This window comes from Moschus berezovskii, chromosome 7 (genome assembly GCF_049115385.1).
Source record: "Moschus berezovskii isolate FMDL1 chromosome 7, NW_MosBer_1.0, whole genome shotgun sequence".
Taxonomy (NCBI): domain Eukaryota; kingdom Metazoa; phylum Chordata; class Mammalia; order Artiodactyla; family Moschidae; genus Moschus; species Moschus berezovskii.
Genome location: NC_142466.1, coordinates 80,555,536 through 80,583,168, shown reverse-complemented (window position 1 = coordinate 80,583,168; position 27,633 = coordinate 80,555,536). Strand labels below are relative to the sequence as shown.

Below are 27,633 nucleotides of genomic sequence, written 5' to 3'. Positions count from 1 at the left end.
CCAGGAACCAGGAGACCCTCGGCTCCTCCCTCCCTTTGACTAGGATGCCACCCTCTGCTCTGCTGAGAGGCCCTGTAAGAGTATGTACCTTATGTCCTGGCAGAAAGTGATGCAGGTCTCTGCATTATGGTGCCCACTGCATGATAGGAACTTTCTGGAAGGCCTTTCCCCAGACTCTTAATATGTTAACAAGGACACAATTGAAAACAGACTTGGAGCTAGACGACAGCATCCCTGAATTGTGAGCAATTACATTGATAGTAATTTTCTGAATGACTATGGAGGCTCCTTTAAGTTCATTCTGATTTCACAGTGAGCAGGGACATGAAACAGGTAGTGAATTCACTAGTGGAGAAGCTGAAGTGTGGGAGACACACTTGTTCGACTAGGAACACATCATTCTGTGGTCTTAGAGTCTCCAAGGCCTGATGTAATAATACCTGATACATAGCAGACATTCAGTGACTTCGTCTGAGTTAATAAATGCAGCCCACTGTGTCTATGTAAAAACTCCTGAATGCCACTGTCATGCTCGTGGCACCAGGCTAGGTGACATACTTTGTGGGCTCATAGTTTAAAGGGTTCTTCCAAATCCTTATTATATTACAATATATATAAAAATTTTTTACTTCATTGTACATCAGAAACTAACACAATATTGTAAGCAACTATACCTCAATTGAAAAAAATAAAAAGATGCCATCTGATATCCTATTTGAGGTTAAAAAAAAAATCAGGATAGTATTGCTTTGGAAAAGTGTATTGGGTAGGATGGACTGAAAGGAGGCCCAAATAACTTTCTGGGGAGACAGAAATGTTTTATATTGTGATATGGTGTGGATTACCTGGGTATATCCATTTATCAAAATTGTACAGTAATTGAATGTAAATTTCACTTTAAAAAAAAGGAGATTCTGTTTATTTTGTTTGTTTGAAATAATTCATGGTAAAGAGATGTGACATGCCATTGAGTGAATCTTGTTTTGTATTAATATAAAATATTACCTCTTAAGAGGTAAGGCAAGGTCCAGGTTTGTCCCCTCTTTATTTAATAAGTAAGGAAGTGTGTGCTAAGTTGCTTCGGTCATGTCCAACTCTTTGTGACCCTGTGAACTGTAGCCTGCTAGGCTCCTCTGTCCATGGGATTCTCCAGGTAAGAATATTGGAGTGGGTTGCCCTGCCCTTCTCCAGGGGATCTTTCCGACCCAGGGATTGAACCTGGGTCTCCTGCGTCTCCTGCATTGCAGGCAAACTCTTCAAGGGTGGCCAAAAAATTCCAAGTAGAGTATCAGTGAGTTTAATTTGGGAGTGGACATATCTATTCAATGTCTTTCCTCAAGTCTATACATATACTTGAGTATGTATATAAGAAGTTCCTTTCTCAAACAAAAAAAATTGCCACATGTAACTAACAAGTGACTCACCTTCCTGGGTCAGTAAGTAGGTGGATATGCCCAAGTCCATGCATTTCTGCTGTGTTTTCCCACTGCTCCAGCCTTGACTGATCACCACCTCTTTGAATTTCCCTTGCACCCTGATCTGCGGCACACACAGAACTCAGTCCGATCTCATTCTATGTGTTGCTTGTTTTACTTGTTCACCATGCTTCTCCAGCGTGAAAGTAAGCTCTTTGAGGGTAGGGACCATGCCTTGTGACATGTGGGGGTTAATTCCCTCTACTGGAGCCTTCTCTTGCCCCAGAGCTTAGACTATTGGAGGGGCTCCATGAGTAAAGTCCTCTTTCCTGTTGACTGGTCAAACAAGGTGGGAGTGAGCCCAAGAGGATGGGAACTCATCCATGAATGTTTTACATGTGTTTTCTCATTTTATTCTTCTTTTATCTCATCCAGCCCTCAAGATAGGCAATGTTGTGTATGTTTTACAGACTAGGGAAGTAGAGATCCAAAAAGGTTAAATAATCCATTTATATAGTCCATGGAATTCTCCAGGCCAGGATACTAGAGTGGGTTGCCATTCCCTTCTCCAGGGGATCTTCCCAACCTAGGGATCGAACCCAGGTCTCCCACATTGCAGACAGATTCTTTACTGTCTGAGCCACCAGGGAAGCCCAAGTAATCCATCAGAGGTTCTCAATTAGGAAGGAGCAGGCGTGGGATTTGGGTTCAGTTCTCTCTGCCCGCAAGGCGGGAGACCTGGGTTCGATCCCTGGATTGGGAAGATCCCCTGGAGAAGGGAAAGGCTACTCACTCCAGTATTCTGGCCAGGAGAATTCCATGGACTGTATAGTCTATGGGGTCGCAAAGAGTCGGACACGACTGAGCGACTTTCACTTTCACTTTCTCTCTGACTGCAAATCCACACCCTTCCACTATGCCACACCAATCTCTTCCCTTTCATCTGGTTAGATACTAAATGTCCTACATTTTCAACACAGAATTCCACAACTTTACTTTCTCACCCAAAGTCTGAGCATCTTAGTCGCTGCTCTCTGGTGTGGGAGAAGCCAGATATAACTCATCAGGCAGTACATGCAGCACTACTTTAGCACACGTCAGATGTTCAAGAACCCACTCCTGAGAAATGACCTCCCAGCTGGTGTTTCCATCTTAGCTTCCCAATCAGACACAATCAGCTCCTTGTTGTGACTCCAGCCCGAGGGGCACCTGGGAATGATGATCCAAGTCCTTTGATCGAGATGAAGTTTCTAGAACCCATGGGCAGATTGCCAACTTCCCCACTTCCTCACCGGGGCACAGTTTGAGCACAAATAGGTGACAACACATGGGTGAAGGGTGGCCTCTTTTCCCATAATGCTCTGCCGTTGTTACAGGAGAGGAGAACCCATTCAGATGCCAAGAGCATGGCTCGTCCCTAAACTCTGGTCCATCTCTCATTAGCCACACGGAAGTTTGACAAAACAGTTTTGTGACTTTTATGACTTACTGAGAAATTAACTCAACCCCCTCCCCCTCATCCTTTTTCCTTGAAATCTACAGGTCGTATTGTCAACAACAGTGAATGTGGATGGACATGTGCTGGCTGTTTCTGACAACATGTTTGTTCACAACAACTCGAAGCACGGACGGAGAGCCAGAAGGCTGGACCCGTCGGAAGGTAGGGCTGTGCTTTCCGGAGGGACTGAGCCTGGCAGACAAATGATGCTCTTCACAAATTTTTCCTGGTTTGAATTTGAAATTGATGTCTCTGAGTAGGAGTGGAGAATGTCCGCAAGAATGTGTGGATTTTAAAATGAAGCTGTAAACATTGACTTCTGCCTGCTCTGTTATGACCCCCACACATCTCCCAGCCAGTGTTCAGGCCCTTGCAACTCTCTGGCTCTTTCAGTCAGTTCTGTCAGTTTTGCTTTCTCTCTCTATTTTTTTTTTTTGCTAGATGGGCATTTCCGGCAAATGTAGTGCTATGACATCTTAGTTAAACAGGAACATTACCATGCCAGACATGTATGAATAAGTGTCAGATGTGTGCTTAAACAGATTGTGGGCAAAACAAAACAATGTGCAGAATGAAACTGACACTAATTGATTTTTGTTTGCTTGGACAAGAAAAAATCATGGTCTGCTCTGGGTAATTTTTCCAAGTGCCTTAAAGTAATTAGGAATACCGGTAACAGTTAAACTTCAAGTTGTCCGAAAAATCAAAGTATATCAAGGAAGATAACTGACAAACCTAAGCAAATCCCATCCAAGTTCTTTTTTGTGCACGCTCCTCAACTCATTGGTGTAAGAAGCTCTTGTAATACAGAATGAATGGCTAAGTGAGGCTCCTATTTTTGTATATTGTCTTGCTGTATACTGCCCACCAGCCCCCACCCCAACTCAGCCCTTAAAATGTGTCTTGTATCATTTCAAATAGGAATTAATGAACTGAAAGAAAATGATTGAATCAGTAAAGAATTTGGAGTGGTGTTAATTCTCCCGCAGCGGGCACTGAAAGGGGAGAAGAAAATCCCAGGGTTCAGAACTAGGAACCCATCCAGTTTCTTTTGACTGATTGGATGTGATTGACTGGCTGTTCAAAGGGGGCTCATGTTTTTGGAGTCCTGCCAAAGTTCTCCTCCACCTCTGACCCTGTCAGCTCTGGAAATGGAGTGATGGATTGACTTTAGTTATGGCCTGAAAACCATATTGGGTTCCTGTTGGGATGTAAAGTCCAGAGGCCTCGAACATATGGAAGAAGGGAGGGAAAATCCTTCCTACAAAGTTAGGAAAGTGATTAGAAATTGTCTCTTGATACAGCCAGAAAAAAAAAAAGTCTTCAACTATGGTAGATTTTACTTTCTCCTTCTTTCTCTAGCTCATTAACAGACCTTGTAAATCTTAACATCTTGGGGCAGAGGAGGTGGGGAGAGAAAAGGGATTTACACATTTTCAGTGTGATCAGCTTATAAAATATGGGGAAAAACAACAGAGTTTTAAAAACACCCTTTGCACAATTAGCTAAGTGTTTTCATATATAGTGGTCAACTCATTAGGCTTTAATGACCTGGTGAAAACCAACAACCAATTAGGGAATGATGGCAAGTCAGCAAAGCTCAACTTGAACTTCTTAGATAACCAAGAACTTTCAAGAGCAGTCAGTCCCCGAACTCCAAACTTCAACCACCAAAAGATAGACTTGACTTTTTCTTTCCTATCTTTTTAGCAACTCCATGCATCAAAGCCATTAGCCCAAGTGAAGGCTGGACCACTGGAGGAGCCATGGTCATCATTATTGGGGACAACTTCTTTGATGGCCTCCAAGTGGTGTTTGGGACCATGCTTGTATGGAGTGAGGTAGGCAAAGACAACTCACTTCCCTGATTTCCGTTGTTTTGATCTGGAGAAACTAGTAATTCTGCAATGTTAGCAACATGAACACACACGCACACACACTATTGAGTACCTGTTATAAGTGGGGCACCAGGATTAAAAGACATGTAAAGCCACAATTTCCTGCAGGCATGGATCCCTTAAAAAGAAATATTCACTGTAATAAGTATTGTTTATAATTGTGAAAAATTAGAAATTGGCTAGACATTGGGTACTAGGAGAATGCTTAAATAAATGAAGTATCATAATTCACTTAAAAATTATATTTGAAAGATTTCTAATGGCACAGGAAAAGGGAACATGCTTACACTATAATGCTAAATGGAAAAAAAAATCAGGACAACAGTATCTATGGATGTAAAATGTAATTATATAACACATCCTTAGAAAAGTACTGGAAATGTGCCAAAGATGAATAATGGCTGTCTCTGGGTTATGCAATGGTAACATTTCTTTTATTTTTCTCTAGTTTCCAATTTTTCTACTGTGATGAGAAAAAAACAAGACAAGTTACAAAAAGATATATAACGGTGCTAAGTTGGATATGGAAATTGCCAAGTCAATCTGTGAGGCCATGGCAGTGTAGGAACTGGGGGAGGGAATGACTTCAGGGATGGGGGTTAGGTGGACACAGGAGGTGGGGGGGTACTTGAGCTGGGCTAATAGGAAGGGAAGGATAGACAGGTTGGGTTGAAAGGCAATTCTAGGGTGAAAGACAGAAACACTTGAGACACAGGGACAGGGCGTTCACGGCACATGGGGCGCCATGAGAGCACCAGTTTGCCCTGGAGATAGCAGTGGACGATGCTTCTGTGTTCAGTATATCCGTGATAATGTATAATAAATACTTTATTTCCTTGCCTGTTCATTCCTCAGCTAATAACTCCTCATGCCATCAGAGTGCAGACTCCTCCTCGGCACATCCCTGGGGTCGTAGAAGTGACATTGTCTTATAAATCCAAACAGTTCTGCAAAGGAGCTCCAGGGAGGTTCATTTACACAGGTGGGTAAGAAAATTATTCCAAGGGAGACTGGTTCCTGGTTCACTTTTGCTCTGGTTCCTAGTCTATCCACTTTATAATCCTTCTAACTTTTATAGGTCTTTCTACTGGTGTGGCAAGAGTGGACTGGGTCATAGGCATTGAAAGAGGATGTGTTGATCCAATGTTGTGTTTTATGTAAGCAATTTCTGCACAGTCTGGGAAATGGTCATGGCAGCTCATTTCAGGATTCCATCCTTATGAATTTAACTCAGCTGGAACCATGCTAGAATAGACTTTTATCCAAACAAATCAGATAAAATATTTGACAGAGTTGCTGGCTATAACGAAATTTTCTTGAAAAGGATTCAGGAAAGTTGCCTAATGATGCTTCAGAGGGATTCAAATTATATTAAAACTTTGTGAAAGTAGAAATGATCTAATTGGTTCAATATTTATTGAACGCCTACATTGTATCTACTACTTTTTTCCAGGTGGAGGGTACAGTAACATAGAAGACATGGTCCCTATTTGGAAATTTAGAAACTATTGGAGAAGGCAACAGAGCAGCTGGCGAGTTAAGAGTGTTCAAATTGTTTAGTATTTCCAAAGAGTGGAATATGAATTTCACAAAAACGGAGTTTACTATGAACTAGAGTAGAGGGATGGGGTTCGAGGAGGAGATGATACTGAAGACCATTCTTAAGGATGGGAGGATTTGGATAGGCAAAGAGAAAAAGGAAGCGTGTTCCTCCTATGGGCATCTTAAGTGCAGAGATGCAGAGGATGAGGTGAGTTGATGTCTGGAGGAAAGAAAAAGCTGATTCAACAGCTGTGAGGATCCATAAGATGGAACTTAGACTAGAACTTAGCTAGGCATGGCAGGAAAGGAAACCTGAGTTAGTTGGGGAACAGCTGAAGGCAGGGAGACCCACTAGAATATTGTTGTTTAGTCCCTAAGTCGTGTCTGACTCTTTTGCGACCCCATCGACTGAAGCCCGTCAGGCTCCTCTGTCTATGGGATTCTCCAGGCAAAGAATACTGGAGTGGGTTGCCATTTCCTCCTCCAGGGGATCTTCCTGACCCTGGGATTGAACCTGTGTTTTGTGCATTGGCAGACAGATTCTTTACCACTGAGCCACCAGGGAAGTCAGAATACTGTTACTCTGAACAAAAAAATAAGAGGTATAGGGAAATAAGTATAGAAATCTAGAACATATATCAGATCCATTATAAATTTCTAATAATATTATTTTATAGTGTTTTCTTCCTCATTTGGACTTAGCTTCCTATTATTATTTAAGTGTGAACTGTCTGATTAGCAATCAATTAGGAGTAGAGGGAAAAGGATGATTTTAGGTATATAGTTAACATTTTGTCATTGAGTTTTCTCTCTTGAGATAGGCATGTCTTGGTTGTGTTATTTGCAATAAAATATTTACTATTCTAGCTCCCAAAATGATACAGCTTTTTCAGTCATTCAAATGAACATTTATTACATGCCTACCATGGGCTACAGCTCTAGGCTCTGGGATATAAAAGTGGGCTCCATCTTAATAAACCTTGCATACTATAGGTGGAGACAGTCAACACAGAACAGACATGATATAATTTCAGACAGTGATAAGGAAGGAATAGAGAATGAGGGAGGGTCTCTCTGAGAAAGGAACATTGAGCAGAGACGTGTATTGAAGTGAAGTGAAGTCTCTCAATCATGTCTGACTCTTTGCGACCCAATGGACTGTAGCCTGCCAGGCTCCTCCGCCCATGGGATTTTTCAGGCAAGAATACTAGAGTGGGTTGCCATTTCCTTCTCCAGGGGATCTTCCCAACCCAGGGATCAAATCCAGGTCTACTTCATTGGAGGCAGACTCTTTTACCACCTGAGCCACCAGGGAATCCCAAGATATGTATCGCAGGTGTGGAAATCTGTTCCCACACCCCTTATCTCTTTGACCTTCTCTCCTGTCCATTCACATTTCCTCTGTCCCTAGGCCTCCTCAGGGCTGTGTTTTCTGTCTAGTTCATCACTGTTGGCTAGAATAGCACCTGGTAGTCAATTGGCTGGAGGCAAATGTCCTAGACAGAGAAAAGATGACAGTCTGAGAGGCAGGGATAAGCCTGGCATCATTGGGGAAGAGCAAGAATGCCAGTGTGGCCGGAGTGGAGTCAATGGGAGATGAGGTGGGAAAGGCAGGTAGGACAAGGGGTTTGCATGGGAAAACTTTGAGGATGCCAAACAAGGGAGTAGTCAGCATCCAGATGGGATTTAAAGCCACTGGGCTGGATGAGAGGCCATGGAAGGGAGTATAGCTACAAGATGGAAGAGGTCTAAAGATGGCAGGTGCATCAGAGGCGCTAAGTGTAGGGCTCAGGAAAATGAGGAGGAGCCTGTGAAGGACACAGAAATGGAGTGGTCAGTGGGTAGGAGGAAACAGGAGCTTGAACTGTCCCTGGAGGAATGGGTTTCATTTCACACACAGTTTTGCTTTCTCAAATGCACCTACTGTAATATGGATGACAGGCCTGCCCTGTAAGGTGATAGGAGTTTGAATAAAAACTGCATTGCAATTAATCTTCAATTCTCTTCCAAAGTAACAAACAAGCAATACTCAGTGGGGCTACAGATGTTTGGAGCCAGGTGTTGTGTGCATGTATGTTTACATGTGCATACGTGTGTGTCTGTGTAAATGTATAAAATTCCTTCAAAAGCAGAGGTTCTCATCCTTGGTTGCACTTTAATGCATCAATGCTCAGGCTGGATCCCAGACCAATTAAATCTGAAGTTCTGAAGATAGGATCCAGGTAACCATGTAATCTATATATTCAATAAACAAACATCAGCTCTAAATTATCGCTCAAGGCACCAAGTCAGTAATATCAGTATTCCTCTAGCAGCTTACAGTTCTAGATAGAGAGAGAGATGCCTGTAGATTATAATAATCATGCTGAGTCCTAAAAGAGATATAAATGCAAAGGGGCTACAGGAGCACTGAGCAGGGGTGGCTCACTTTGGGAAACCAAGGAAGGCTTTCTGGAGGAGCTGACCATAGAGTGACATTTCAAAAGTAAAGAAGGAACTTGCCAGACAGAATAGAGGAGCCTAAATGATTCACAGATCGTGGAAAACACAGTGCCTGGTTTAAAAAAAATAAAAGAAAAGGAGTCCACACAGTGGTAAAGATAATAGATTTTATGTTACCTGTAAATCTAAGAATATTAAAGAATACAAAGAACATTGGATCAAACTCCATCTGTTGCAGATGAGAAAGCTAAGACCCAGGGAGAAATGACTTGCCTGTTCAATTCAAGGTGGAGTCAGAACAAGGGCTCAGATCCCTGGCTACCCTGCCTGCTGACTTATGTTTAGCAATGCAGTGTCGGTAAATCATCGGGTAGCAAGGAGTAGGACATGACTGAAGTGACTTAACATGCATGCCCATCAGCAAATAGTTCTGTTTTCCTGATGTGCTGAGACATGGTTGACTTATTCCTGAAGTAAGTATCAACTGAACATGCCCCATGCTGGTTTGTTGTATTTGCTGATTTCCATGGTGCAGATACTGTCATCAAGACTGATTTCAAACTACCAATCAGCCAGACATCAGCTGGCTCACAATATTCCTGAAAATTCAACAGCCTGCTCTCATAAAATGGTACAAGCCAGGTCTAGAACACCTGTGCATGGAAAGCATTTGAAATAGAGGGCAGCTATAGCTTATAATTGAAAAGGTGTATATTATTAATATTATTAGTGCTACTAGTGTTATCATCACGGAGGCTGACTTGAACAAGGAATTACAAATGTGATGAGTGATACAGGACGCTGGGGATATATATCAGAGGAATCTTAAGCCAATGGAGAAGGTTAAGGACAGTTCAAACACAGGAAACAGTACGTGCAAAGGCCCTGGGGTAGGAAAGAATGTGGGATGTATTTGACAGTAACTAGGAATAGGGAAGAAAGAATGTGAAAGAGAGGTTGGGTTCAAATGGGAAGTTAGGTTGAACCTGCTTATTTGGCTGCATCCCAAGTGCCATGGGGAGCTATTGGAATAGTTTAAAGCTGGGAGTGCCATGGTCATATTTGCCTTTTCAAAGAATCTTTTGGCTGCAGCAGAGAGAATGGTTTGGAACCTAGGATGGATTCAGGCAGGTCAGTTTGAGGCCAGTGTGGTGGCCCCAGCCAGAAATGATGGCAACTTGGACTGGAGTGCCGGTGGTGGGGACAGGCAGAAGTGGATGAAATTTAGGAGGTAGCATTGACGGGACTTGATGATTGATTGGATGGGGTGAGGGTTGGGGAAGGAAAGGGAGGGAATGACTCAGGTTTCAGGTTTGAAAAATTGGGTGGGTATAGCTTAGAAAGTGATTTTTAAAAAAGGTATAAAGTGCTGAGGGAGTTCAGAGGAAGGACAAAATACTTCCAGCTGGTGGAGAGGTGGGAAGATTTAATATTGTAAAGATGTCGATTAATGAATAAATTTAACACAATGCCAATCAAAGGACCAACAAAATGTTTGGGGAAAACTTTACAAAAGTTCACCTGCAAAAATAAAGGTGCTAAAATAGGACCCCTCATTTTGAAAAATGAGAGGGCTTTGCCCTACCAGACTTTAAAACCTATGTTAAGTTTCGGTAATTAGAAGAATATGGGGTTTTGCAGGAACACATAGAAATGTCATGCAACAGAAGAAAACACTTAAAAATAAACAGTTTTTGTGCACACAACTAGTACAAATACAGACGTATTTGTACGGGTGAGGAGACATCTCAAGTCAACATGGAAAATACGGAATTTTTAACAAATGGTGTGGGGCCAACTAATTAAGCATTTAAAAAAGTTATATATCTAATTTCATATCACAAAATGAAGCATACTTGAATTAAATATTTTAATTAAATGTAGACATTAATTAATTTTTTAAAATGTAGGCATTTCAAAAAATTATTATACTTGAGCCTTGCTAAATGCTTGATCCCAAAGACAAAAACCACTGAGCATAAATATGTGATTACATGAAAAGAAAATGTTTGCATGTCTAAGTTTCAGTTATTAAATTGAAAGGAATAGGACAAACTGAAACCATATTTGTTTTCTATGACATAATATCCTACGCATAAAAATACTCATTTACTTGTTGAGCAAAGTTCATTTTATGCCTACTCTTTGTCAGCCACTATGTTATACATTATGGATAAACAAGTGAATGTTAGAGGTCTTATAAATTAAGGGGGGAAAACTCCCTAAAAGCTAGCAAGGAACATCAGGAATTAATTCAGGAAGGAATATAATCAAGCAATTAACATGTTTATAGAAATCCCAACCACATTAATAATCAAATAAAAGCAAATTAAGGCAACGACAGTATAACATTTTTTTTTTCCTATCAAGGTGACAAGGATTTTTTTTAAACAAATGAAAATACCTATGTTGACAAAATTAGAAGAAAGTGGGGGTTTTCTAACACACAGTTCTCCACTCTCAGGAGAGTACCCTGATGGTACTAGCCTTAAAAAAAAAATGTATGTACCCTTTAACCCAACAATTCTACTTTTAGGAATATATACTTGGGAAATAATTGAGTTTGCCTGAAGGTTGTTTATTCTGAAGCACTGTTAATAAGCACTGTTGAAGCATTGTTAATAGGAGTGAAAAATTGTAAACAATCATAAATAACAAAACATCCTTATACTGAAAAACATCTTAGATAGTAAAAGCAATGCTGTGGGTGCTCAGTAGCTTAGTCATGTCCAACTCTTTGCAACACCATGGACTGTAGCCCACCAGGATCTTCTGTCCTTGGGATTTCCCAGGCAGGAATACTGGAATGGGTTGCCATTTCCTTCTCCAAAAGCAATGCTGTGGATGGATAGTTAATTACATGAAAGACATTGGTGATATATTTTTTTTTAAAAAAGCTTAAAAACTGTATGTACAATATGGTCTCCAGAGATGCAAGAGAGTTGAATTTGATTGCTGGGTCAGGAAGATTCCCTGGAGAAGGAAATGGCAACCCACTCCAGTATTCTTGCCTGGAGAAGCCCATGGACAAAGGAGCCTGGTGAGCTACAGTCTATGGGGTCACAAAGAGTCAGACACAACTGAGCACACGTGCGCATGCATGCCACACACACCAATCATGCTGGACCCTGTTCCAGGCATATTGCACTCTAATCTTTTGGGAGGGTCTGAGAATCTGTATTTTAAACAAAGAAATGAGTTTGGGAATGCTGAGTCCTGCTCATCAGGCTGCTGCAGTGACTTCCTGGCTTGTAAAGTATTTGACAACATGGGGCAGTTCTTTTCAGACTGTCATTACCCCACAAACACAATAGTATTTACTCGTATGTGGAACTTTCTAGAAAGAGACTCCAAAAGCAGGAGGTGGGAAGGAAATTTCCAGCAAACCTCCCCTCCCTCAGCCCCCACCCCACCACTCACATCTTATGGATCATGGTCCAACTGTTGACGGTTTCCGTATCCAAGGACACACCACCACAATAAACCCAAGCCTATTAGATGGGACTTACCTGGTATAATTAGCAAAATTCAGTAATCAGCTCCCCATGGTTGTTGCTGCCAAGTACCGCATAAACAACATCAGGGCTCTGAAAAACAACACGTTTTCTTCGCACACGTTGGAAAGTCTATTTTCCTCCAACCACCACGATTTACTGAAGTGCAGCTTGCTACTGCAGAGTCAAGAGCTCCACACGAGCATCCAGCTCATCAGGAAACGTCCTCTGTCTGCTTTGAGACCTAGAGGTGGTACCAGCCAAGGCTTGTGAGTGGGGAGAGGTCCCTTACTCCACTGGCTGACTTTGCTGAAGAAAACTAGCAGTGGAGAAAAATAATCCTGGTAGGGGTACCCAGCGAGACCACGGTTACTCGTTTTTTCAGGTAACCATGGCTACTGCATCTTAAGGATGCAGGGAGAGGAGGTCTGTAGCAAGGCATTTGAGAATGGAACCCCACTTTGTCATTAAACTTGAGAGAACTTAGCACTGGAGTGGAAGACCGTCAGTGACAGAGTTTAGAGGTCTGGATTTGAGTCCAAATTTTATGACAAACCCCCTAGCCATTCTTTACCTTTGTTTTCTTTTTAAAAATTATTTATTTATTTATTTTTGGCTGCGCTGGGTCTTTGCTAGTTGTGTACGGGCTTCTTGTTGTGGAGCATGGGCTCTAGCAGCACAGGCTCAGTAGTTGCGGCACATGGGCTTTAGTTTCCTGTAGCATGTGGAATCTTCCTGGACCAGGGATCAAACCCATGTCCCCTGAATTGACAGGTGGATTCTTATCCACTGGACTACCAGGGGAGTCCCTCACCTTAGTATTCTAACCTAAAATTTGGAAGATATTTATCTCACTGGGAATAAGAAATGTAGATATGCAAGTATATTTTGTATAGAAATACACAGATACAAACACAATTTACTATTGTAAGTGTTTGGCTGTGAGATACATAATTTCTATGATGAGTTCTCTTTGGCTTCCTTCCTCACTGCTGTTTGATCAAGGGTAGACTTTTTTGCCAGCTTCCCAGGTGGCTCAGTGGTAAAGAATCTGCCTGTCAATGCAGGAGACACGGGTTTGATCCCTGGGTTGGGAAGATCCCCTGGAGAAGGAAATGGCAACCCACTCCAGTATTCTTGCCTGGAGAATCCCATGGACAGAGGAGCCTGGAGGGCTCCAGTCCATGGGGTCGCTAAGAGTCAGACATGACTTAATGACTAAACAACAGCAGACTTCTTTGCATGTGTTCTTTACTGTAGAAGGTGAATTCTTGAAAGACCCACCATATCATGCCTTTAATATCTGGGTCTGGATTAGAAATCGGGGTTTTTAGGTGACAGAGAAAGTCAGGGCAGCCAGAGAGCATGTGTCCTCTCTGCAAGTGGTTTGAAGGGAAGTGAGTTTTCAAAGGAAGAGCCGATTGGGCCCAGCTGGCTCAGGTGCAGGCCCAAGAACCGCTTCCCAAGGTGTGTGGTTGAATATAAAAGCTGTCAAAACACCCTGGCTATGGAGACACCCATAGAAACCAAACAATTCACGTCAACTCACCTCCTCCCCAAAACAATCCTTATCTTTTATTGGTTTGCCAAAAAGTTCTTCTGGGTTTTTCCATAAGATATAATGGAAAAATAGCTTATGGAAAAACCTGAATGGACTTTTTGGCCAACCCAAAACTTTAGCACAAACAAAGGTATTTGATTACTCGGTTCATTATTTGGGAGCAGGTGTTAATCAACAAGAAAGCAGACAAGATCAGGAAGCAGTTGGGTGGAGAAACAAAAAGCCTAGGTTATTCCATGCCCCCCCCCCCAAATCATACCCTGCACAATCTCCTCCCTGAGGCTGGGCATGGGGTTCCACTGAGCCACACTGCACAGTTGTGCACACTGGATTCAGATGTTAATAGCTCACCCACATTGCATTTCTTCTTTTTTTTTCCTGTAGCATTATCCTGAAAAAAAAATTCTCATTTAAGAAATGAATCTGATTTTTAGTTAAAAATACCCAATTCGGATATAAAAAACTGGCCTGAGTACAATTGTTCCCTGTTTGCACTAGAAACAGGTTGGATGAATAGCCCTCCTGGTAGCCTGCAGTTTTACTGAAGTTGTCTCCACCCCCATCGCCTATAAAATTTGGATCCATCATTCGGCTGAGTCTTAGGAATGATGTCTCCGTTGGAAGCCCCAGAATAGGGGGCCGTTGTTTCACTAGAGACGTCCCAGCCTCTTAATGGCCTGGTGCTCTCAGCTATAATATTCTAAATACATATTACAGAGAGCAGAGCATATTCATAACTGCTCCGTGGTGGCATTTAGATTTACCCTTGAAATTTATCTTTAATTTTTACAGTTGTCTCCTTAACCATGTATATTACTCCGTTCTTCAAACAATCTGTCTTGCTGCTGCAGTTTTTCTTGAAACCAAAGCGTAATTAAATATTAAATTAATATTTCATTTAAAATTAAATATCAGAGGCTTCCATCTAATCTTTCACTTGTGCACTGCTGGTTCTCACCTCGTGTTCTTGTTCCTATATCCACAAAGGCAGGTACCACTTCTTAATAATGTGTTCCTATATTATCTTTGTTCTTTTTTAAAAAATTGGTGACACTGAACCTTTGCTCCGTTGAAAAAGATGGATATAGGGAGAGATCTCAGTGTAGCAAAAGTTAAAGATAATTCAACAGCCCATGGCTTCAACTCCACCCATCTCCACTTCTCGAAGAATTTCACTTTCACCAAATAAATAAATAATGGACTTCCCAGGTGGCTCAGTGGTAAGGAATCTGCCTGCCAATGCAGGAGATGTAAGACACTTGGGTTTGATCCCTGGGTCAGGAAAATCCCCTGGAGAAAGAAATGGCAACCTACTCATATATTCTTGCCTGGGAAATCCCAAGAACAGAGGAGCCTGGTGGGCTACTGGCTATGGGGTCGCAAAGAGTCAGACATGACTTAATAACTGAAGAACAGCAACAAATAAGTAATAGTCTTAGAATCATAATGCAAGAACTTACAAGGGGTCTGAGAAAACATTTAATCCAACTTTTTGTTTCTGCAGAGAGATAAACCAAATTCCACCTGCCTTTGAAGGTAGTAGAGTTGGTCAAGGTTAGGAATTAAGGCAGATCCCAGACAAGGGACAGCTTTATCTCTATCACACCATCAAATGCTATGAAAAAATTGACCTTGGGAGCAGATAGCCTTGAATGTTGGACACCTGAGGAGTCAGGTAGATAGATGAATGGACAAGAAAATTGGGAGGATTGGGAGCAAGAGAGAGAAACCAAAATCACAGCACAAACAAGGCAGACCTCACAGAAATAAATACACATGTGTGCATGTGTGGGTAATCGCTTCAGCTGTGTCCAACTCTTTTTGACCCCGTGGCCTGTAGCCTGCCAGGCTCCTCTGTCCATGGGATTCTCCAGGCAAGAATACTAGAGTGGGTTGCCACGCCCTCCTCCATAGGATCTTCCTGACCCAGGGATCGAACCTGATTCTCTTACGTATCCTGCACTGGCAGATGGGTTCTTTACCACTAGCGCCACTTGGGAAGTCTCACAGGAATCAATACATAAGATCAACTGAGGGAAGGCCAGAACAGACTTCCTAAAGGGGGCTTGAAGGCAGGAGGTAGTTTGCATGCACGTAAATTCCTCCCCAAGCAAGGGTTTTATGCCTTCCTGTCCTGTCAATGGAGAGTAACTATCTTAGATCAGCACCATATGGAGAGGTATTCTTTTTATTTTTTTAACCTTTTAATTTGGTATTGGGGTATAGCTGATTCACAGTGTTGTAAGACTTTCAGGTGAACAGTAAAGGGACATAGTGATACATAATCATGAATCCATTCTCCCACAAACCTCCCTCCCATCCAGGCATCCACATAACAGTGAACAGAGTTCCATGTGCTTTCCAGTAGGTCCTTGTTGGTTATCCATGGAGAGATGTTCCTCAAGCAGGTTTTCTCTTGTGCCTGCATCTCAAAGTCCATTTTCTGATCTGGTACTTGCCTGGCAGCCACATTACACAGATTTGAGGTTTCTTGAGCAGGATTCTTTTTTATTGCTTTCTTTCATTCTTGGAGAAGGTTGAGATTTAGAGTCAGAGCTGGAGAGATCCTTTAATTCTGTGGCCAGGACCGCTCAGGGGCCTGTGGGCTCTGTGATGAAAGTGAAGACCCTCTGCTGCAGATGAATACACACAGATGCAGACAGACAACTAGGCTCAGACTTTCTAAACTTTTGTCAGCCTCTTATTGGCCATCTGTAGGCTCCATGATGATCCTAGGTGCCAACTGAAGACTTACTAATGAAGAAAGCTGCAACCGAGATCAACATCCCAGAGTTGCAGCCTGACAGACTACTCAGACCTCCTTGCCCCGTCATTTTACTCATCTCCCCTCAAATTTCTGCAAACTTGATCAGCCCTTGCTATTGCCATCTTGGTGGTCAGTACTTCTGTTGGTCAAAGGCAGAAATGACCACCTGCCTGCAAAGTCAATGCTGTCTTTGTTGAGGGTAGACCAGAACTCTAACCAAGAGTCCCCTTTGCATGTTGGCCATGGAAAGAACCTCTATTTCTGGGAAACAGAAGTAGAGGCAAAAACTGGGTAAGCATTATCTGCTCTCCATGCCTCCTCTTAAGGAAAAAAAACAATCATATAGAATTTATCCGTCTCACTAACCCTTTGGGAAAATTAATTTTGAGCAACAGCCAGTTTTTTTTTAATGAGTGGTTCCCAGTAGATATTTTTAGTTAAATACTATTTACTTTTAAAAGAAACCCTTCACACATTGCTTATGGTTTATATCTATTCATTGGGTCAAAGATATGTAAGCAACCTTATATATTATACCCGCAATCAAAATGAGAAATGACACATAAGATCCAGGCTCTCAGGAGAAATATTATGAAATCTCAAGGTATTGATGAAAGTTTTTCCAAGGCTGATCCAAATGGGATTTAGATTCTGTGGCAGTTGAAATGTGTATTATTAAACTCCTTAAGCAAACCCGAATGACTCCCAGTGGAGGATTAAGACATTCTATGTATAGCAAAGACGAAATTCTCATGTCTGAGTTTTCTCTATTGAATTCCCCCTTGATTAGCTTCTGTAATATTTAACTTCATGCCATGCCATAATTATTTAATAAAAGGTAAATATAAATTATATTTCAGTGGGGATTTGACCTTTTACCTTAATGTTAATGTTACCAAAGAAAGACATAGATAAATAGAGCCTATAGATTGAAGCCTATTTTTAATTTACTCTGTTTTTGCCTTGCCAGCTTTTCTCTGTGTCCCTCTCAGCCAAGAGGTTGGCAAGACTTCACACCACCCCCGCACTCCATGTGGTAGCAGAGGCTGTAAATTCACACTGATGATGGCGGTTAATGATCTGTTGGCCCTTAGAGACAGTCTTGGGGCTGGTCTTGGGCATCTCATTAGCTAATTGAGGTTTACTTGGCTTGCATCAGGCCTGAAAAGTCAGAGAACACCCAGGGAGGTGGGGAGAGGGGAAAGCTGGGACTCAAGGTGAGGCTGAAGTGATAGGATGCAAAACAGCTGGTTCAATGGGAAGTGAGTCTGGACCAGAATAAAAACTATTCAATGAAACCCTGTTTTTTATTTTTTTAAGATCTGGACCATTTTTAAAGTCTTTATCAAATTTGTTACAGTCTTATATTTTGGATTTTTGGCCCGGAGGCATGTGGGTTCTTAGTTCCCTGACCAGGGATCAAACCCACACCCCCTGCTTTGGAAGGCATGGTCTTAACCACTGGACCACCAGGGAGGTTCCCAACCCTGAGGTTTTGAAGGCTGAACTCTTGAGGGATTGACTGATTTTTCTTCTTACACTTCGGTGTTGACTAAACAGTTTGGACTTCAAGATTTTTACTTCAAAATTTCACTTAAGTGGCATGCTGTGTGTGTGCTCATGCACACATCTGTGTGATCATTCCCTGTCCATATAGATATACACTACAGTGTATTTCACTGTCTTTCTCATCTTGCATATACACAGAACCCATCCACAGCATTTGCCTAGGAAGTCTGGCAGGGGCCTCCAGAAAACACTCAACATGAGAAAGAGATGAGTATGTCTATTTTGCTTCATCAGCTTAAAATGTGAATTGCTAATTCCATGTGGTCAGGAGCACCTGTCGTTTCTGATGTAGATGCGGAGCCTGGATGAGCGGGCATATGAGATAAACGAGACATCACCTGGTGTCCTGGTGGTTTTCATCTAACAGGGACAACAATGGGTACAGCTGTGTGATAAAGTTTACAAAAGAGAGGGCTTCCCTGGTGGCTCAGTGGTAAAGAACTTGCCTGCCAGTGCAGGAGAGGCAGGTTCAATTCCTGGTCCGGGAGGATCCCACACACCTTGGGGTAACTAAGCCTGTGTGCCACAGCTACTGAGCCGGTATTCTAGAACCCGGGAGCCGCAACTACCGAAGCCCTCCGTGCCCTCCAGCCTGTGCTCTGAAACAAGAGAAGTCACCACAATGAGAAGCCCGAGCACCACAACTGGAGAGTAGCCCCTGCTCGCCACAACTAGAGAAAAGCCCATGCAGCAACGAAGACCCAGCACAGCCCAAAATAAATAAAGTTATATAAAATAGAGTCTATGAAAGAGAATGCATTGTGTGTGCTATTAGAGCCCAGCTTTAGCAGATTGCTCTGTGAGCAACAGGAAGGACCTAGGAATAACGATATTAGTGGCAGGCTGAGGATAGACCTCTAGGGCTTCATTGAGAGGGGGCGAGAATCTGGTAACAATGAAGATGGGAGGGAAGGGATAAGGATAGTCATGGAGACAGTGGGGACCTTGGTTGGGGGTGGCTGGATTCTCTGTCTTATGGGTTATTCCCTTACTTTATAGTCAGCGTGGTGTAAGCATGGTGTTGTTGTTAGCTGCTCAGTCATGTCTGACTCTTTGCGACCCCATGGACTGTAGCTCACCAGGTTACTCTGTCCATGGAATTCTCCAGGCAAGAACGCTGAAGAGGGTTGCCATTCCCTTCACTAGGAGATCTTCCCAACCCAGGAATCGAACCCGTATCTCCTGTATTTGCAGGTGGATTCTTTACCACTAGCACCACCTTGGAGCTGCATTTAAAACCGGGATAAAATGCGTGTTATAGGGTTGTAATGAGGATTAAATGAGTTTATATATGTAAAAGGCATTAGCATAATGTCTGTAACATAGTAAGCCTTCAGTACATTCTAACAGCTATCATAACAATTTTCATTGTTGAATATTACAGCCACTAAAAATCCTATTATTAAAGAAAAAGTCTTCAGAAATTGATGACATTATAGTGTTAAGCAGGGAAAAAACAGTTTACGGAATGATTCCAATTATACCCACAGCTATTCTTACATGTGTTTCTGGGTAAGATGGTAATATGAGTGCGTATGTCTCTGCTCGGTTGCTTCAGTTGTGTCTGACTCTTTTGCAACCCTATGGACTATAGCCTGCCTGGCTCCTCTGTCCATGGGATTCTCCAGGCAAGAAAACTGGAGTGGGTTGCCATGCCCTGCTCCAGGGGATCTTCTGGACCCAGTGATCAACCTGTGTTTCTTATGTCTCCTGCATTGGCAGGCAGGTTCTTTACCACTAGCGCCACCTAGGAAGCCCCAGTAACATGAGTTCAGTTCAGTTCAGTCGCTCAGTCATGTCCGACTCTCCGAGACCCCATGAATCACAGCACGCCAGGCCTCCCTGTCCATCACCAACTCCCAGAGCTCACTCAAACTCATGTCCACAGAGTCGGTGATGCCATCCAGCCGTCTCATTCTCTGTCGTCCCCGTCTCCTCCCGCCCCCAACCTTTCCCAGCATCAGAGTCTTTTCCAGTGAGTCAACTCGTCACATGAGGTGGCCAAAGTATTGCAGTTTCAGCTTTAGCATCAGTCCTTCCAATGAACACCCAGGATTGATCTCCTTTAGAATGGACTGGTTGGATCTCGTTGCAGTACAGGGACTCTCAAGAGTCTTCTCCAACACCACAGTTCAAAAGCATCAATTCTTCGGCAATCAGCTTTCTTCACAGTCCAACTCTCACATCCATACATGACCACGGGAAAAACCATAGCCTTGACTAGACGGACCTTGGTTGGCAAAGTAATGTCTCTGCTTTTTAATATACTATCAAGGTTGGTCATAACTTTCCTTCCAAGGAGTAAGTGTCTTTTAATTTCCTGGCTGCAATCAGCATCTGCAGTGATTTTGGAGCCCAAAAAAATAAAGTCTGACACTGTTTCCACTGTTTTTCCATCTATTTCCCATGAAGTGATGGGACCAGATGCCATGATCTTTGTTTTCTGAATGTTGAGCTTCAAGCCAACCTTTTCACTCTCCTCTTTCACTTTCATCAAGAGGCTTTTGAGTTCCTCTTCACTTTCTGCCGTAAGGGTAGTGTCATCTGCATATCTCAGGTTATTGATATTTCTCCCAGCAATCTTGATTCCAGCTTGTGCTTCTTCCAGTCCAGCGTTCCTCATGATGTACTCTGCATATAAGCTAAATAAGCAAGGTGACAATATACAGCCTTGACATACTCCTTTTCCTATTTGGAACCAGTACAAGTGTTTAATTGGCCCCCATCCACAATTTATTGAAGGATATTTTCAAGAAAGCATGAAAATAAGGGAGACCTGGTATTCGTGTGTGAAGCTAAACTGGTCTCATCACGATGCCAGAGATTCTGTGTCCCTGTGCGTGCAGGCGGGGTTGTGTTGGAGGACGTGATATTCTGCTCATGGGAACAGATGAGGCGAGCCAGGAAATCAGGGAGAACCCTGACAAAACCTCCCAGGTGCCCCCCTCAGAGTGCAGACAAGTGACACAGCAAAAACTTGATCTAAAATGCAAAGAGAATATTCAACAATTCTGTGTCCAGAGAAGGTGTCATTAGTGTGTGAGGAAGACAGAAAGATATTCTCTTATTTCAAGGGCCCCGACAGAATTTGATTCTTATTCCTACTAAAATAACCTGACTGCTGGAGAACTGGATCAGCCAAGAATGGAAAAGTTATGGTTCCACAGGACCACTGGTTAGCAGAAAAAATGGTTAAACATACAGTATCTGAATTATTGTTAATATGAGAACATGGTTTAACAGAAATATGGAAATTAATGTCTAAAAGAGACAGATAATAGAAAATCTAGTTATAGAAATATTAGCTAAGGAGGATAAACCATCAACAAAAATGTAAAGGTAGACAGAATGAGGTGGGGGAATTAAAGGTAAGCAACATTCTGTATATGTGGAGGAGCTCCATAGACTCAAGAAATTAGGGAAAGCAAAACATTTTCAGAGAAAGTCAGAGGTACTATTCTAAATTAAAATAGAGTGTGAATCTTCCTAGTCACTAGAGAAAATATATATACATTAAAAACCTATTAGACATACAAGGAGCATGTGGAAGGGTAAATTTATAGCAGCAATTATGTAGAAAAGATGTTAAATAATATGATCAAAAAGATATATTAAATAATACATTTAAAGCATTTCCCATGGAACACAGACAAGACTAATATGAATTCACAAAAATACTTAATAAATTCCAAAAGGCAGATATTCTGTACACCACCTTTTGAATCCAGTGCAATTAATTAGAATAAATAATTAACAATTTAATACTCAATCACCTAGAAATTTTAGGATATTCTCTTTGGAGCTAAAGGAAGACAAAATTAGAAATAGGACTGTTCAGAAAGTGTAACAAAGTTGGTGTCGGTGGTGGGGTTACCGTGTGGAGAGTCATAAATAGGAGATTAGAAATTTTAAGCAAATACTATAATAAAATTTATGCTAAAACATTTAAATCTTAATGAAATGCATGATTTCTTTTTTAAAAATAATTTTATTTATTATATTTTGGTTTTGTCTGTGCTGGGTGTGCATTGCTGCATGGGCTTTTCTCTAGCTGTGGTGAGTGGGGGCTACTCTCTAGTTGCAGTGCGTGGACTTCTCATTGCGGTGGCCTCTCTTGTTGCAGAGGATGGGCTCTAGGGCACACAGGCTTCAGTAACTGGCACAGGGGCTCAGTAGTTGCAACTCCCAGGCTCCAGAGCACAGGCTCAATAGTTGTGGTGCACAGGCTTAGTTGTTCTGCAGCATGTGGGATCTTCCCAGATGAGGGATTGAACCTGTGCCTCTTGCATTGGCAGGTGGATTCTTTACCACTGAGCCATCAGGGAAGCCTGAAATGTATGACTTTTTGATGGCTGATGGCTATGTGGTGTGAGTAGCATGAGGCTGCAGTATCTTAAATGGGAGGAGTCTAGGGCCATCCATGTGGACATTTCCAGCCAATACTTGGAAAAATAAGGCTGAATCTTGGGCAAGTTACCTGAACTGCAGATAAAGATTTGTGACAGGATGAAGCTTGGCGTGGGAATCATGTGGGCACTCATGAGGTTGCTGAGGAAGAAGGTATAGGCAAGCAGAAGACTGCCTTGGCCACAAGAAACATCAGCATTTCTTGTTGCCTTAGCAACAAGAAGCATCAGAATGAACAGAGGAAGAGCAGTCCTCAAGGTAGGCTGAGATGGCATGACTAGAGTGGTAGGGGTGAAACAGGGCATTCAGGAAAATCAGTGAGTAGACATTGCAAGCAGGAGAGTAGTGTCAAATGCTAACTTGAGTTTAAGGTAAGATGGAAAAGTTCCTCTTGGTTTGGCTAAGATGTTATTGGTGACTATGAAAAGAACAATTTCACTGGGGTTCTTTCTAACTTTTAGTCAAGAGATACAACCCATGCTATATAAATCTTATAGTACATAGGATAAAATATAGAAAGCTTCTCAATTTATTTTTCAAAGTGGGTATAAAATAAAAATCCATCAGAAGCCAACAGCACTATGCACAGTATCCCAGTTATTAATATGGGCACACAAATCCCAGCAATAATAACAGTAACAGATGCTTGTTGAGGGCTCAGAATGTGCCAGGTGCCATTCTCAGTGATGTAATTGATTTCATCCCTACACCAGCAATCATAAGAAAATATTAACGAATTGCATTCAGAAATATACTAAGCAAATTATATACTGCATCCATGAGTTGACATTTAATTGTGAAATATTGAGAAATATATTCTAAAATACAATTTAAATTGGTCCAGGTAGAAATTTTCATATGATTGTAATTTTCTAAAATTCTAAGAATTTCTGATAAAAGCACTTATCAAAGCATGATAACTAAAGTGAAAGTGTTAGTCACTTGGTCGTGTCCAACTCTGCAACTTCATGGAATATAGCTTGTCAAGCTCCTCTTGTCCATGGAATTCTCTAGGCAAGAATACTGGAGTGGGTAGCCATTCCCTTCTCCAGGGGATCTTCCCGACTCAGGGACTGAACCCAGTTCTCCTGCATTGCAGGCAGATTCTTTACTATCTGAGCCACCAGGGAAGCCCATGATATATAATATTTATAAATAAATTTTGAAAATGATAACTAATATTTATCTCAAATAGCCAATATCACATTTGGTATGTAAGTGTGTCATTCCCATTTAAAGGGGGACAAAAAGCAAAAATATCCACTATCATCCATTTTTCAGATACTTTTTGGGAAGTTACAGCCAATACAAGCATGAGATTAAGAGAACTAAATGGAATTAATATACTTATCAAAAGAAGACAAGCTGATCATGAAGTGTAGATGCTCTGAATGTTCAAGCCTAAGAATAAACAGGAAAAGAATACATCTGTCAGGGGTTACTATTGGTTAAGACCTTTTATTGCAAAGCACTGTACTGGGAACATGATATACACTGTTTCATTTAATTTTGATAGCAAACCAATGAGCTAGATTTTAAACAGCAGCTCACAGAAATTAATGATAGAGCTGGATTCAAACTCAAGATCCACTTGACTCTAAAGCTGATTCTTTTAATGACTATACTGTATACTGCCACACACTACCCTTACACACTGCCTGTGCAGACACATAAAAACCAAAGTTATTCTAGATGCTAGTAAAACTTGGAGAAAATGTGATAAGGGAGTAATCATATTCACAATAAAATCAACAGATGATGAAATACATAGCAAAAAACCCCCAACAACTTACTGCCTAAATAGTGAGCAGTACACATTTTACTGGTCGACCTAAAGGTTTCATATATTTATAGTTACGTATATGCAAACACCCCCTGACCCGTGTGTGTGTGTGTGTATTTGCCAGATCTTGGAGCTGGGATGGTCTTTCTACCTATAATACCTAAGAACAAAGTTGGATATGTTATTGTAACATGGTGATAGAATGTTAAAAATATTAATATGTAAAGTGTTTTTACAAGTTAAAAAAGGCCTATTTCTTGAAAGAAAAGAGTGTAGAAAGTATTAATAAGCAGCTCATAAAAGAAGAAATTGAAATGTTCAGCAAGTATAAGAAAAAACTCTTCAACCTCACTGATGAATAAAGAAATAAGTTAAAAATGACCACATGCCCTGCTAGAGGGAGTATAAATTTATATATTCTTCTAAGGAGTGATTTGACAGTATGTGTAAAAGGCCTTAAATGTGAATCATAATTTTTGGTCCAGTAATTCTAGTTCTTGGAATTTTCCAATTGAAATAATCAAAGTTATGCACAAAGGATAATTATTGCTCTGATTTTTATAATAGTGAGAAAGTAGGACCATGTTAAATACCGAACATTGGGAAGCCATTTAAATAAATTACAGACCATGTCATGGAAAAAATATGCAGAAATTTTAAATAATGTTATAAAAGAATATTTAATAACCTGGGGAAAAGTTTGATATATTGTTAAATAAATAAAAAGTAGGTTATGTAACAGTGTGAATAGTATGTCTCTGAATAATTTTTAGTATGTGTGTGTGTTTAAATCTTGGAGGATATATACAAAATGTTAACCCAGATCATCTCTAAAATGATGAGATTATGGATGATTTTATTTTTCCTTCTATATTTAAAAATTTTGATAATTTCTTTAAATAAAAGATGTTGCTTTGAGAATTCAAATGATAGCAACAAATATTCATAAAAAATATATGCAAAAAGGAAGATTAAAAAGCAAATACACCCTTCTGTGTTTACTGCTGCCTAATGGGAGTGCAGGTGATTATTATTTTATCCTTTGTAACTTTTTCCTTTACTTTGATCATATATTAATTTTAAAACCATAAAATTTAAGCAACCAAACTTTTAAAAAGTAAAGAAAGAGAGGAAGAAAGACAAAGGATAAAGGAATCAGCCCCCCAAAACTCTTTAGCATAGTTCAGTTCAGTCGCTCAGTTGTGTCCGACTCTCCGCAACGCCATGAATCACAGCACGCCAGGCCTCCCTGTCCATCACCAACTCCCGGAGTTCACTCAAACTCATGTCCACAGAGTCGGTGATGCCATCCAGCCATCTCATTCTCAGTCGTCCCCTTCTCCTCCCGCCCCCAACCTTTCCCAGCATCAGAGTCTTTTCCAGTGAGTCAACTCGTCGCATGAGGTGGCCAAAGTATTGCAGTTTCAGCTTCAGCATCAGTCCTTCCAATGAACACCCAGGATTGATCTCCTTTAGAATGGACTGGTTGGATCTCCTTGCAGTCCAAGGGACTCTCAAGAGTCTTCTCCAGCACCACAGTTCAAAAGCATCAATTCTTCGGCGCTCAGCTTTCTTCACAGTCCAGCTCTCACATCCATACATGACCACGGGAAAGACCACAGCCTTGACTAGATGGACCTTGGTTGGCAAAGTGATGTCTCTGCTCTTTAATGTGCTTCAGCGTAGTAGCAGTGCTGAAATAAGTCCTTCCTCGTTCATTCACGCACTCTCTCACTCATTTCACAGTTGCTGACAGTAAGTGCCCACTGTGTTCCAGGCACTGTCTCTAACAGTGAGAACACAGGAGCAAAATAAGTGTGGGTTCTGCCCTGATGGAACTTTCAGTATCTGATGGAGCCTGACATGAAGTGAATGTACGTGTAACAAAATACGATTGAAAATTCTGGAATCATGTTATGCATAAGAACAGAGTTTTGTAAACTCACAGAAGATTTATATATGTATAAATATAAATATTTAAGAGCATAATTAATAAAAATGATATTTAGGAGAAGAATTACTAGATGATGAAGACATTGGGGAAAAGGCAAGGAGGGAAGAAAGGAGAGGCATGGAAAGGTGTTAATACTTTATTGTCTTCGTAAGAAACTGGGATGGGATATGATTGATTGTGTAATGTTTCTGAGTAGTTGAGAGTGAGCAAAGAATGATAAGTGTGTGCACTGAAGGCAGAAATGATAAAGTAATTATAATGATCTTGACATTTGGAGACATAATTCTAATGACTAAATTACTATTAATCCTAAACTTATAAATGTGAATTAACCAGTGTCAATAGCAAAACCACTGTGTCAATTCTTAGAATAATATCAGAACCTTTCTATTATCCGTAGTAGACTTAACCAGATGCCTTGCTCTGTAGCCAGTTTACATCCTCAAGAAGAGAACTTTTGTTTTTCAGCGTTAAATGAACCCACCATAGACTATGGCTTTCAGAGACTGCAGAAGGTCATCCCAAGACATCCTGGAGATCCTGAGAGATTAGCTAAGGTAATACACTTTGGAAAATGACATGTGAAAACCTTCTTGTAAAATTTCAGTAAACGTAGATAAACCTAGAGATGTAGGGCTCTTTAAAATTAAATTAGGCATCCCTTGTCCGACACACAAACTTCCAGTTATAAGATGAGTGATTTCTGGGGGTCTAATGTACAATATGGTAACTATAGTGAATAATCCTGTATTGTATACTTGAATAGGCCTTAACAATTATCACCACAAAATGAAAACAAAAAAGGTAATTACTGTGAAGTGGATGGAGGCGGTAACAATGATTATTATAGTAATCATTTCACAATATACATGTGGCTCAAATCATCATGCTTTATAGCATCAACTTATACATGTTGTATGTCAATAATTTCTCAAAAAAGCTGGGGGAATCAGTAAATAAAGGAGTATGTAATTTCTGGAGGTGTATAGCTCTATAAATGTTATAATATTACTATATAATGTTTTTCACAAGGGAAACTACACATTCAGCATCCAATACAGTAACTCCCAGTTTGCTGGGCTGTTGGGCCTGTAAGATGAGGCTAATCCAAATTGAGATGTGCTATAAAACACGCACCAGATTGAAAAGACTTAGTATGAAAAAAAAGAATACAATCTGTCTCATTAATTACATGTTGAAATGATAATATTTTGCCTGTATTGGGTTAAATAAAATATAATAAAAATTAAATTAGGCTTTGAAATTGGGCTAAGCTTGAGGTACAAGATGATCATAAAATATC

At 41.0% G+C, this 27,633-nt stretch overlaps 1 protein-coding gene across 1 annotated transcript in view; it reads left to right on the top strand.

Annotated features, from left to right (window-relative positions):
* The window catches only part of EBF2 (EBF transcription factor 2), a 222,576-nt gene that overhangs the window by 169,133 nt on the left and 25,810 nt on the right, over nucleotides 1-27,633 (top strand). Inside the window, exons 8-11 of the mRNA XM_055427247.2 lie at nucleotides 2,958-3,075; nucleotides 4,624-4,754; nucleotides 5,667-5,793; nucleotides 26,799-26,887. Coding sequence (XP_055283222.1) covers nucleotides 2,958-3,075; nucleotides 4,624-4,754; nucleotides 5,667-5,793; nucleotides 26,799-26,887 — 465 coding nt within the window. The remainder of the gene's footprint in view (nucleotides 1-2,957; nucleotides 3,076-4,623; nucleotides 4,755-5,666; nucleotides 5,794-26,798; nucleotides 26,888-27,633) is intronic.